At 36.9% G+C, this 13340-nt stretch overlaps 1 protein-coding gene across 1 annotated transcript; it reads left to right on the forward strand.

The window, feature by feature from the left end:
* Positions 1–2368: 2368 nt before the first annotated feature.
* On the forward strand, positions 2369–10942 carry LOC311222258 (sulfotransferase 6B1-like; the record flags this gene model as incomplete). The annotated part of the gene is made up of 6 exons (XM_084306443.1): positions 2369–2513; positions 3370–3554; positions 4519–4645; positions 7513–7607; positions 8668–8854; positions 10824–10942. 6 exons carry the CDS (start codon positions 2369–2371, stop codon positions 10940–10942), a joined length of 858 nt encoding a protein of 285 aa, XP_084162569.1.
* Positions 10943–13340: the final 2398 nt, after the last annotated feature.

Below are 13340 nucleotides of genomic sequence, written 5' to 3' on the forward strand. Positions count from 1 at the left end.
ACTGGATTACTTCTGTTTTACACCTTGGCCATTTCATTTGTGAATGATTAATTAGGCTCCAAGTGATTAGATTAGGGAAATGTGCTGACTCAGAAGATAATAGGAATGTATGAAGAAGTGAAAGGGCCAAGGCATAGTAAATATGCAATGTATTTTACAGTGAACTTTTTTGGCTACATCAGCGTAATAGTTCTCTTAACCTGCATTAAATGCATATGGCTGGAACCACAACTGTAAAACAAACCTCTGAAATCTCTCTGAATTTCAGACTAATCCACAGAAGCAGGATTCATTATGTCTCCAGGTGTACCTAGTGCACCTGAAGTACCGGAAATGAAATCTGTTGACAGAGAATAGACTTTTAAGGAATTAGCTCATAAAATATGAAGCAATGGTAACTTAGGTCTTCAGATCGGGAAGTAAAGAGAAAAATGTTGAGTTTGTCACTACTAAGAGATCCTCCAAATTCTGCCTGTGCATCAGTGTCCACGTGTTTCTTGTATCCTTTTTTTTTTTTTTTTTTTTCTGCAGAAAGAGGTAGAGACATTATGCAGAGGCCCATCCAATGTTCCATCTTCCTCAGAAATAAAAGTATATATTCAAAGCAGCTAGGTAGAGATGTCCCAAAGACTGACTCAATTACCTCCTGAATGATTCCTGTCTCCCCTCATTGCTAGTAATAGAAAACATGTCCCCAGAGTGTATTTGACATGATTCTGATCCCCACCTGGCCCTGCATAACTGACTTTTCTGAGGATAAAGGGCACATTTTTCAGGCTGAAGCTGTTTAAGGGCAGCCTTATAGACAAGACAGTTGAAAATATCAAGGCTTGCTGACTTCACATTTCTTTGACTAGTAGACTGGCAATACTGCCAAGAAAGAAAAACAAGTCACTCCTATTATACTAATTTTTCTGGAAATTGGATTAGAAACAAGCATGTACAGAAGCTGATAGCTGTCCTTCCTCCTTGTCTGTAATCTCAATAGGTCAAGTATTGGAAGGACATCTCCATCATTAACTTCTTACCCTGGATCGTGGGAGGTACCTTTGGTAGTCAGCTTATGACTAAACCTGTATTATTATTTATGATAAAACAAAAACCATGACCTTGAGAAATTTCCAAAGGACTACTTTATTTTAAAACTAGATTTGCATGCAGATTTGAATACACTGAAGGACCTCAGTGGAATATCTTGTAGGAGGTTTTCAATAGGAATAATGAAGCCACTGGCTGCCTGGGGAAAAGAATGTAAAGAAGAGTGAAGCTCTGTTTACAAATGTTTGTCTTATCCCATGAGATTTTGAGACCTAGATGAAAAAAAAAAAAAAAAAAATCCAGTGAAAAATCAAAGTCTGAAGGTTCTGGAATCACACCACCCTAAAAAAATCAATTAGTGGCAATGGAAATGAAAACTGAAATATTAAGCATTTGAAAATATTTTGATTCAAACCAGAGCTATTTATTTTAATATGATACATTTATATTTCAGGTTGAAAAACATTAATGGTGATTTCTACAGATTCAAAATTTTTCAAAAAACACATTTCATAATGGGCAATGAATTGAGAACTATGTCTTTCCTGCAAGTGCCTTTTTTTTTTTTTTTTTAATTATTATTATGATTATATTATGGTTATGCATTTTTCATGGAAAAAATTTGAAATCTTCAACCATTTCTAGTCATGCAACATGTAGGATACAAACCAATGTGAAATATCTGTTTAGAATTTGTGATATTTTTTTTCTGTACTCTTCTTATGGAGATAGATGACAGCTTAAAAAAATGATTGTGCTTTAGAAGTTCCTCTGTTTTTAAGAAGCCTCAGGCTGAAATTCTGAAATACTTTGAAAACTGGTTTCTTGACGTCACATAATTGAAGCATTGGGAATCAGCTTGCACTTTTGAACATTCAGGCCACTGCATATTTCATAAAATGAAAATCCCAGTCACATAAAATAAGATACTGCTTCCATGGAAGTACAACTTGTTCAATAATCGCATTAAGCAAATTTTATGGCAACACAAAATGGTCAGTCTTGGCATTTTCCACAATTACTATACTTTAACTATCACCCCCTTTCTTTATCTGGAAAGCTAATAAATGACAACTGATACACATTTTTGATGACTCTGCATTTCAGTTATTTATGAAATTACCTCTAACATTTCAGTTGCCTTTATCAGCTAACTAGAAAAATCAATATATGATAGGGACTTCATCATGCATAATAAAGTATAAAAGCACGAGGTTTGTATTGCTGGTTTCAGTTTGTTACTTCAAATCATCTGACTTAGAGGTGACTCTTAAATCCTCTTGTCATTTCACTGCTATCTGATTTGCAAGAATCGAAGACTTAAGCAAACATGTCCGACCCCAGTGAGACAGAACTAATTCATATGTTTAAGGGGATTCCCTTTACCACCAGGTCTTCTCTAGAACTCTTAAAATCCTTGGATACTTTTGATGCTAGGGAAGATGATGTCCTTTTGGGTTCCTATCCCAAGTCTGGTAAGTTCTACTTTTAGATGTTAATTGCAAGACGTTTCGATTGTTTGTTTTGTGTTCTCTGCTTAACTTACTTGTGAAATACCTGTGTGCAAGAAACAGGGAAGGGTGTTTGAATATGCGAGAATGTTATTCTCTCAGGAAGTGTTAAAATTACCCCCAAAATACAAATCATTTGTCTAAATTTTGATTCTTTAATTGAAAATAATTTCACATGTTTTCATACTGGAAAACAAATAGGTATTTCTTTCTTATAAGCAAAATTTATACCTGAAGGATGTGCCAGAGGATTTCCTACATTTAATTATAACAAGGCAAGAGTTGAATTAGGTTATTTGTATGGCCCTTGCCTGCACGTTTATTCATTTCTTCTTCCCTCTCACCCAGACTCTGTCTCATACACATACCAAAGAGGAAGCTCAGTCAGTTACCTTCCAAATATATAGACTCAATTTACTATAAGAATACAGAACAAAACAAAAGAAATTATTCTAAAATAAATAATAAAGACAATATAACCACCTGCTGACAAGCAGTATGAATTTTATGTTATCTAATGAGTTTGTTTCAATACAAATATTAACACTTTGCATAGAATTACTTTGTACTTCAGCAACAACATTTTTTTCAGTATTTATACATCTAGAGCCAATGGGATTATACAGTTATGTAGTTTCTTGAATCTGGAGGTGTAGAAGTTTTGAGGTGTTTTTTAGAAGGTGGTTTTCTGCGTGTGTGAGAAAGCTGTTCCCATATGCAATCTGCACGTTTCATGTATCTTCTCTGTAACAAATATTCATTCTTTTCTTTCATTCTTCCTTTTTTTTTTTTTCTTCTCCTTAAAAATAATTTTCTGAAGGCACACACTGGCTGGCAGGAGTTATAACAAAGCTTTACAACACTCCAATTACACTAACATCTCCCATTGAATTTGGAGATGTTTCCAAACTGGAGGAACTGAATAAACTCTCATCAAAGAGAATCATCCCAACGCACTTAGACTACAACATGTTGCCTTCAAATTTTAAGAATAAAAACTGCAAGGTAAGGCAAAAATTTATAAAAGCAATAAGATATTTTGTGTCTGTTAGAAATCTAGTTTGTCTTGTTAATCCTTAAATGATATTAAATGACTTACAGTTTCCAGAAGTGGTTTGCTGTGATTTTTGGAGACACAGCTAACAAGCAGTTGAAGGCAGCATGAGCAAAGGCTTAGGCTAAAAACTGGGTTCTGCTCCTGCCCTACTGTTCCCACTGGGTGATTTGTATGTCAGGCACCACAAAAAAATGCAACACTAGGATCTTTCAATATTATTAGGGACTGGAAGGTGGTGTGTGTGTATCATGGCTCCATTTCCTAGTGACTGGAGCATTTGCTTAAAAAGAAGTTATCTGCAGTATTTATGGAATATTCTGGGGGTGAAGGTACCCTGTCCCTCCTATGAAGCTTTGTCAAGACCCTATATTGAAATAGAGCCAAACAGAGGTGAATTCAAATGCAGGAGGAGGATTCAGATCAGTTTGGGGGTCAACCCATGCTGATGTAGGAGGTCCATAAATAATCGGCTCTGGGCCTCAGATTTTACATTAAAAGTTCAAATTTCCAGGATTAGATAGATACAGACTTTTGGGACAACACTAATTTCAGTGAAAAGCCAAGATTAACATTTGCAGCTGTCCTGTGAATGTTAAGGAAACAGTTTCATATATGAGGTAGTTTAACTCATGAGTTAAAATGAACCTGTCTCTTTCACAAAATGTAAACATTACCCATCTGTAGGAAACACACCTCTGCCCACAAGGTTTTGTTTGCTGACCACTGCTCTCTTCTGCCTAAAAAGGGACAAATGCATTTCTGTATTTATGACGTGGTGTCCAATGGAAGAATCCTAAAGGAAAGGGTTTTGACACTGCAAACTGCCTATGAAAATGCCACATTTATGCACACAGCTCCTCTAAAATAAAGGAATAACATTATCACTAATAACCATATCATCTTCATTTACAGATGATCTACATCAGCAGAAATCCAAAAGATACTGCAGTTTCCATGTATCATTACTACAGAGAGAATCCACACCTTCCCACTGTTGATACCTGGACTGCTTTCTTTGACTTGTTCTTAGAAGGAGACGGTAAGGATAAGTGTTACATTTTTCCCTGCAGCTTGCATTATCTGATCATGCACAGAAGGTGTTAACAAATGCAAACTGTGTGAAAACTCCTTGTTGAACTCCTCATTTATATAGCCTTAGATTTTTTATTTTTTCAAGGTAAATTCTAATGCTATACCAAACAAGAACAAATAATTGGATGCTGTCTTCAGCCCTGTGAGGAGATATTTTGACAAGTAGTTGCATTCTTTCAGCACAACTGCAGGTTGCAGGTTGCTGTCCTCTGACACACCTGTTAAAATCATATTCTCATCACCAAGTTGCAGGTTTCATCTCTTCCCACACATACTCTGAAAACCCCAACAATTTGTTGGTTATGATGCAGATTTCCCTGTGTTAAAACATTTCCGACCTTGCCTCATGAGCCATGCTAATAGTTTGCTTCACACCAAGAACTCGTGTTTAAGCCTTGATAGCAAAGGAATGTGCACACAGCTCCTTCCAAGCAGACAAAAAGGCAGCTGGGATCACTGCAGCCACCTCCTGTCCTTGGTAGGCAGTCTGGTGGGGTAGACACTATCTGAATGTGTCCAGAGAGCAGAGCTCCACTGTCCTGCTGAAAGGTGGGCAGCACACAGAAAGACAGTCCCCAGGCTGCATGGAGAGCCACACTTGCAGGCTTACTGCCTTTTCTGATCTTGAAAGTAGCCTTGTGTGGCCCTTCAAAGGAAGTCTAGGTGCTTTCACAAAGTGCCCCTGCACACACTAAGTGCCCTTGCACACACTAAGTGCCCTTGCACACACTCTGCCTGATTGTTGTCTTAGTCGTGGCGTCCAAAGACCAAGGACATGAGTGAGATTTGTGTGAATGGCAGTGGTGGCTTGGAAGCTGACAGGAGGACTGTGTTCCAGGTATCCACTCCCATTTTTAGTGCTTTATTACTCCTTTGAGGACTTGTTCCTGCTATACAACCACAATGATGATAACAGCAACAATGATAGATGGCCTTGAAAATTTTGAAAGAAAAGTGCCAGTGCAGTCACCATGAGCTTACATCAAAGATCTAGAAGTCAGTTTGAATTTTCTTCTGCCTTGTAGATCTTGTGTTCCTTATTCAGAGTAGCCCTAAGGCACATGCATAAGTGATGTGCAGGATATTGGCTTGTTTAGTAACACCTCTGAACATTCAACAGTGAAAACAGAAAAGTCTCAAATTTTAAAACATGTCCCATTTGTCTATAAATTAGTAGCCTTCTGCTGTTTCCTGCATGCTTATGCATGGCATAAAGAAATTATTTTGGTTACAGGAGAAATTTATCTGATAGGTGATACTGGGAGAGAGGTTGTCATTTTTGCTCTTAATAGAAATGTATGATGCTTGTGCTGCTTGATTTAGATCCTTTAGTACTCTTGTGTAGTTATTTCAGTTGAGAACAAAGGCAAGGACACTCAGACACAACTTATGCTGTCACTAGAGTCTCCAAGACTGTTTGCTATACCCCAGAGCCAAAAGGGTCACTGACTTTCAGCTATTGGAAATAGGATTGCTCACTCATATAGCAAGAACCCACAGAGAGAAAAACTAAAGGACCTGGGGAGAGCTGAGACAATGATGACCTAGTCTAAGAGCTTACAGGACCTAAAAGACGTCACTGTTATCACTCTTTTTTTTTTTTTCCTTTTTTTTTTTCAAATTTTTATTTTTCAATTTTAATTTTTATTTTAAATGAAAAAAAAATAGGTTCTTTGGATACCTACCTTGATGAATATGTTCTTTCCCTGCTAGAAACAGGAAAGAAAAGCAGTGGAAACTCCAAATTTATGTGTAGACAGTGGAATTCTGGAGATCTGTACATTTCTTGCACAGATGCGGGCTGGGGGAAAGCAGGTGCATTTGTTGGCCATGTCCCTGGTGTGGCTAAGCAGGTTTTAGTTGGACACTGTGGTGCATATGTGCCCTGCAGTTAGATAGCATTTTATGTGTAGGAGGTGGCTATGGGCTGGAGCATTCAGCAAAATACCTAAATACATCCTGAGGTTTATAACCAAAATCATTCTCTTTACAACATTAAAATATTATACCTTTCTGGTAGCAGCATAAAGCAAGGCCAAAGTTACGGAGAAGGGTGGATATGACTGCTCTGTCTATCCCTTTCTTAATGGCTTGGAGGACTCTTTCAACTCAGCTGTCAATCTTGTCTTTCAACCAGAAGGGTCAGAACTGTTTTTCTTTTAAAATAAAACTCAAGTTTATATGTCCTCCTGTAGTTCAGCAGAAGGAGCATTTAGGCAAAAGAAGTGCTATGAGTCAATTATACATGTAAAACTGTACATTATCCATGTAGTTGGCTTCATGATGTATTTCTATAGTAACTTAATCATTTAATCAACTCTTCCTTGACTTTTTAAAGTATATAAATTTCTCCTCTACTGAGCCAAAATAGAACTAGCAATAGTGTGCGCCATTTAACAGACTCCTTATTTTATTCCCTAGTGTGATATTTATATTTACGATACATTTATTTCCTAGTTTATTTTCCTAGTCTTTATGTCTGTGACCATAAACATGCAGATACTTGCTCAGATACTCAGATCTCATTGTGACCATATGTTTTCTTTCTTTACTGGCCTATTCCTAGATTTGGAGACTGTTTCCACTAGAGAATTATACCTCAGAAAAGTACCTGCATCTCTTTTACAAAAACAAAGTCCAACAGGAATGATAAAATTTTTGGATGGTAAACTTGAATCACTTCATGGAGAGAATTGAATCAGATTTAGAGGAATGCGGGGTACATACCAAGAAGGAATCATTCCCCTAAGTGTGTGAGATACAGAGTTATTTATGAACCAAATTTATATGAATTTATATGGGTTTTCTTTTCAGTTGTCTGTGGATCTTGGTTTGATCATTTCCTAAGTTGGGAAGAACATAAAAATGACAAAAATATCCTGTTTTTGTTCTATGAAGACATGAAGAAGGTAAATATGCTCTCAGTTCTTATTTCAGAATGCTTTACTTTTAAATTGACGTAATTAAAATATCAAGTAGCAAATTCTAATGAAGAGGGACAAATAAGAAAATGTGAATGTGAATGGGCATATTTTATATTTGCATAGGACTTTTTGTCTTGAAACACGTTACTTAAATAATTCAGACTACACAAGTTATGCAAGTCTTAAATCGTGTGAGTATTGCATTTCATAGATGCAGGAGTGGGACATATATTACTTGATTTTCCCCAGCCACAGAAAGAATTTTAAATTCCTGGTCCTTGGTCCTATAGAAAAATTAACCAAGAACATCTGTTGAGTTCCACACATTAACCTGTTATACCTGACATCTCAGGTGAAATTTTCAGAAAGTGATATAAAGCAACAGAACTAGACATGGTCAGTGGGAACAGTGTGCCCAGTAAAGAAGAAAATTAGAGGCTGGGGGTGGAGGTAGGAAAAAAAAATGACAAAGGAAAATTATTATGCAGAAACAGCTTTGCTATTCTTAGACAAAAACAAAACCTCTAATATCAAATATACTTTAGCTTTCAGAGAATTATTATTTTGTTATGAAGCAAACACTTTTTTGTTTTTTTTTTTTCCAATGTTTCCATTAAAATAGTTCTGTTTATTTTTGGCAATTCCAGTATGAGGAATTCCAAGCCCATTTTGAATCTGGAATCACTTGTGAGATCTCTAGACATGGCACCTCCAACAAAATAAGCTCCTTACACAGAGACTGAGCTTTGAGTATTTTTGTTCCCAGTGAAATCATTCTGAGAAACAGAAGAACAAACTGGGAGTTTACCTTGCCATGTAATTCTATATGATTGCACATTTACTCATTTCTGTGAGTATGAATAAGAGGGGAATCAGGTTTACTGTATCTGTCATGTATACAGTCCAAAGACTTGTTTAGCTTTGCTAGAAAGCAAATGAATGGGACAAACCTGTTATGTAATAAAAATAATAATTTCCATATCAACTGAAAATCTGATAATCAGCTCAGAAATTAAAAAAAAAATAAATTATTCTTGTATCTCAGGATCTCCCCAAGATTGTGAAGGAAATCAGTGTGTTCCTGGACATAGACATCAGTGATGATGATATTCAAGACATCTGCAAGAAGTCATCCTTCTCAGAGATGAAAAACAACACTGAAAAAGAAAACAGTGACCCCAGTCACACCGTCTGTGCCCTGACATCCAACAGGAAGCTGATTTTCAGAAAAGGTAAATTCAGTGTTCCTGGCTTAATATGGTAGCACCAACCACAACCTTTTTAGAAGCAGCAGCCTTGGTCTCTCCCTGCCTCTGATGATGTTTTGGGTCCACCCTAGGAAGCAGTAACAGGATTTTCCAATCTGAAGCCCCCTTAAAAACCACTTTCCAAGTTCTCTGGTTGCAAATGCATGCATGTGCTAGAAAAACATGAGAGTCTTAAACAACAGTTTAACTGTTGTTCCATATGAGCTTTGCAGCTGAAAGGAAAGCTTCATGAAACATTGCTGTTTATCTGCCTATTTGTATCTAAAAGTTTACACTCAGTCTCTCACAAGCCCCAGAGTCTCCTCTCAAATCACTAGTGAAGGTCATTTAGTTTGCAAGAATGGAAAAGAGCTAGACACATTCCTTCTGAAGAAGTCTGCTGGTAGCCTTTATCCTCTGTACTCCCTGTTATCTTACTGAAATGTTCCCAAAAAGAAATATGCTGACCATGACAACAAAAGAATGGATGACTCAACCACCGGGTGACCTAAGAGGTCGCCTTAAGGCCTTGGCCAAACTGGAATCTGTACTAAAATCTTCAACAGGACTTAGCTTGAATGTGACTTAAAAATACCTCAAGGAGCTGTTTTCTTGTTACTGATGTTTCAGAAGCTTCTTCAGATTAGAATAATAACTAAATCAAAGCCAACATGTTTAGATGGATTTTCATTATTTTTAGTTATTTTTTGAACAATCATTGACAATTCAAAAATTAGGGTCACTTCAATTAAGAAAAACTTGTTCTCAATTATAAATAGGGAAACTACATTTCACTAATTCAACAGAATGTTTTTACCAATGAGCTGAAGTAAATGCCAGAATACAATGTCAGGAAAAACAAAACGAACAAAAAAACAAACAAAACCTGCAACAACAAAAACAGATATAGTCAGTGACTTTTGACAAATCTATGCTGAAAAACTTGAATAATTTCAACATTTTTATTTCCAAGTAGTTTCTATGCAAATCCAGAGGTTTTAGCAAATTTCAATCAGCTTGACTTTTGTGTATATGCATATACATATATATAATAATAATTATTATTATTATTATTCAGGCTTTCTTTTCTTTTCCTTGCTATCCTGAACACTATTTAGTCAACTGCCTTGAGATCATGCACACTTCTTTAGAGGGTGCACGTGAGGGGAAATTTTGAGCATTTCTCATTTAAATATACCAGTTTAAAAACAAACAAACAAACAAACAAACAAAAATCATGTTTGTTCAAACTTCTGATGAGTTGGAAAACAGTTGAAACACTTGTATAAACACATTCAACAGAACACGAATGTGCATGGTCACCAAGAAGTAGTTAACTGACCTCTTAAGTGGTGGGACGTCTCATCTGTAGAAAGCCCTAAAAATTAGGAGCAGGTGTGAGGGTGCAATTCATGTGATCAAGTCACTCTGCTTTCCTTTTTTATGAGTCTTCTTTACTCAGTAGAGAGATGTAGCTGCCTTTTTGGCACAACTCATTTGATGAGTTTTAGATGTTGACTATGATTAGATGAATTTCAGCCAGGAAGCAAACATTTCCTTCTACTGACTTTGAAACAGCTTAAATGGAGACCTTTAACTGCAAACACCTAAGATGAGGCAAGATGCCTCTCTGCCAAGATGACCAAGAGCTCTATTTCCATCTTGGAAACCTGCTACTCTTCATGTACCACTTAGTGTTGTTGGCATTGTCAGGTGACACACAATGAGAAACAGTCTGAGGCGTTAATAGCCTTTATGGATGATGATTCAGCTGTTTCCATCAGAGTCTCACCAGACTGGGAAAATGATTATGAGCGATTCCTGAGACTATGGTTGATGACACAGTAATAATTTATGCCATCTGCAGCATTAATAAAACTAGTCTGCCTTTAAAATGTTTTCAGCACTATATATTGCTAGCCTCAATATTATTTTTCTGCCCCTGCTCTTCTAGGTACTGTTGGTGATTGGAAGAACCATTTCACTCCAAAACAGAATTTAAAGTTTGAGGAAATATTTAATGAGAAAATGAAGCTCAGCAAAATGGCAAAAAGACTCACCTATGAATTCTGATTCCATGGGCAGAACAATACTCAATTATCAAATTACAAATACAGAGAGAGCAACTGGTGGGAAATTCTGGATGGGGCTAATAGACTGTAAAAGTTAAAAAAAGTTCAGCACTGCTCTTGGAACTGATGCCTTGAAGATGGAAGCAGCACTGACTGATCACATTCATTTAGCATGTTTACATAAATTTACCTCAGTTATCAGCCTTACTTTTCACCTAGTCAAGCAGTAGAAGTGTGAAGAAGGATTGTGAGATGGAGATTTGAGGACAGGACTGAACTCCAATATCAGAGGGCAGATTTATGTTGTTTTACAGTTAAGTGTCAGATTAATTTTTCAACAACCAAATCTACTTTATCATTTATTTATTTTTTATTTTATTTTGCTCTAGAGTGATATGAATGAAATTCTTAGATCTGGTTTAGGAATTTTACCTAAGATGTTCTTACCCAAGATGTTTTCTTCACTCAGAAGGTGGAGAGCCACAGACACAGGTTGCCCAGATGTGAGTGCCCCATCTCTGGAGGTGTTCAACATCAGGCTGGATGAGGCTTTGGGCAACCTGGTCTAGTTGGTGGCATCCCTGCCCGTGGCAGGGGGGTTGGAACTGGATGATCTTTAAGGCCCCTTCCAACTCAAACCTTTCTATGATAACATGTTAAGAAAAAAAAAGATAAATCCAGTAATAAACTGTATATTTAAAAAATCTAAAAACACATCATAAGAAAATGACCAAAGACTTGACTTTAGACTCAACCCATTCTCATCTACCATGATTTGGAAAGCAACTGTCTTATCAGACTTTATTATCGATACTGAAATTGAAAACTGTAGCAGTACATTTGAAGATTTGCAGTGAGGTTTGTTTGTAAAACTTTCTTACTTTCTTCTTTTCTTCCTTTCTTTCCTTTTCTTTCCTTCCTTCTTTCCTTCCTTCTTTCCTTCCTTCTTTCTTTCCTTCTTTCTTTCCTTCTCTTTCTTTCTTTCTTTCTTTCTTTCTTTCTTTCTTTCTTTCTTTCTTTCTTTCTTTCTTTCTTTCTTTCTTTCTTTCTTTCTTTCTTTCTTTCTTTCTTTCTTTCTTTCTTTTCCTTTCCTTTTTTTCCTCTCCTTCTTTCACAATGCATAGGTTTTGTTTGTAACTTATTTCTGGGTTGTACTGTATAATATTTGTGTCTTAAATGTAAGTGATATATATCCATTCAGATTTCTGTACCATATGTTGGGAAATTATAAAAGTTTTTTTCATTCGACTTTCTCCCTGCAAAATTCCTATCTCCAGTGTTTTGAGTTTCCATTTAACTTCACAGTCCTTGTGCAATAGAATTCAACAGTTCCAGTGTAGCAAATAAACTAGTACTTGGAGACTGTTTAATCTGAGTAAGACATATTTACCCTGCTCTGATAAGACAGGTTTTCTAAGAACTAGCTGTCCGTGTTCACATCCTAGGGACTGTTCTAAGAATGCAGTGAAGATATTTCTTCTGATTTACTGCATGATGTGTTTTCTGTCCACACCTTCAATTTGCCTTGCAGGCTAGCATTAAGTACTCTTCTCTCAAACTTGTTTTTCCCAACCACATAATTACAACACATCAACAGGCAGAGAAAACAGCAAAAACTGACTGAAAATAAACTAATGCAGACAAGCACTGTTACTCTGCTGTGATTCCTGTGTGTTTTGCAGACACATATCTGTAAGGCAAGCTCATCCTCTGGGTGAGCTGTTTCTGAAAAGTCATGATATGACCTTATTGGTAGTGAATATAGGTGCTCTCTCCAGCCATACTAGCTACACAGCCCTTTTGTTTAATACCTTACTGCTGCAAGCTGACATCAATGCCAACTGTTTGTGCATCTGCACAAATGATACAGGAAGTTACATGCTGAGGACATAAGTAAGAGAAAAGCCTATGCAACAGCAGTCTCTTGCCATTTAGCAATTCAGCCCAAATCAAGGGAGATGCTGCTCTGAGCACTGTTTTATGCAAATCACCCTTTTGGAAACCAGACACTTGATTTTGTACCTTTGCTCCTCTGACACTAAAATCTTTTGCACTCTAAAATGCCACGAATTGTTGTTGTCCGTGGATGCCTTTCAGGTGTCCTTCTAGCTGGCCTATGTCAGAGGTCTGGAATATTAGGCTGGGCACTTACCGAAGGATGGGGGCATGTCTTGGTAGCTACTGGCAACCAGGGTCTGCCAGCAGTTGCTATGCCTACCATTTCTTACATTCTCTTTCTTCTTGCTCTTCCGACTGTGTTGCTATTCCCACTCCTCTTCCTATGGCTGTAGCATCCCACCACCATCAAGAGAGATTCAAACTGAATTTTTCAAGGAATCATCAATCTGGTTCCACAGGGCATTTTTGCCAGCTGTGGAGATGTTCTAAAATCTTCAAAA

Source organism: Netta rufina (genome assembly GCF_964035555.1).
Source record: "Netta rufina genome assembly, chromosome: 1".
Taxonomy (NCBI): domain Eukaryota; kingdom Metazoa; phylum Chordata; class Aves; order Anseriformes; family Anatidae; genus Netta; species Netta rufina.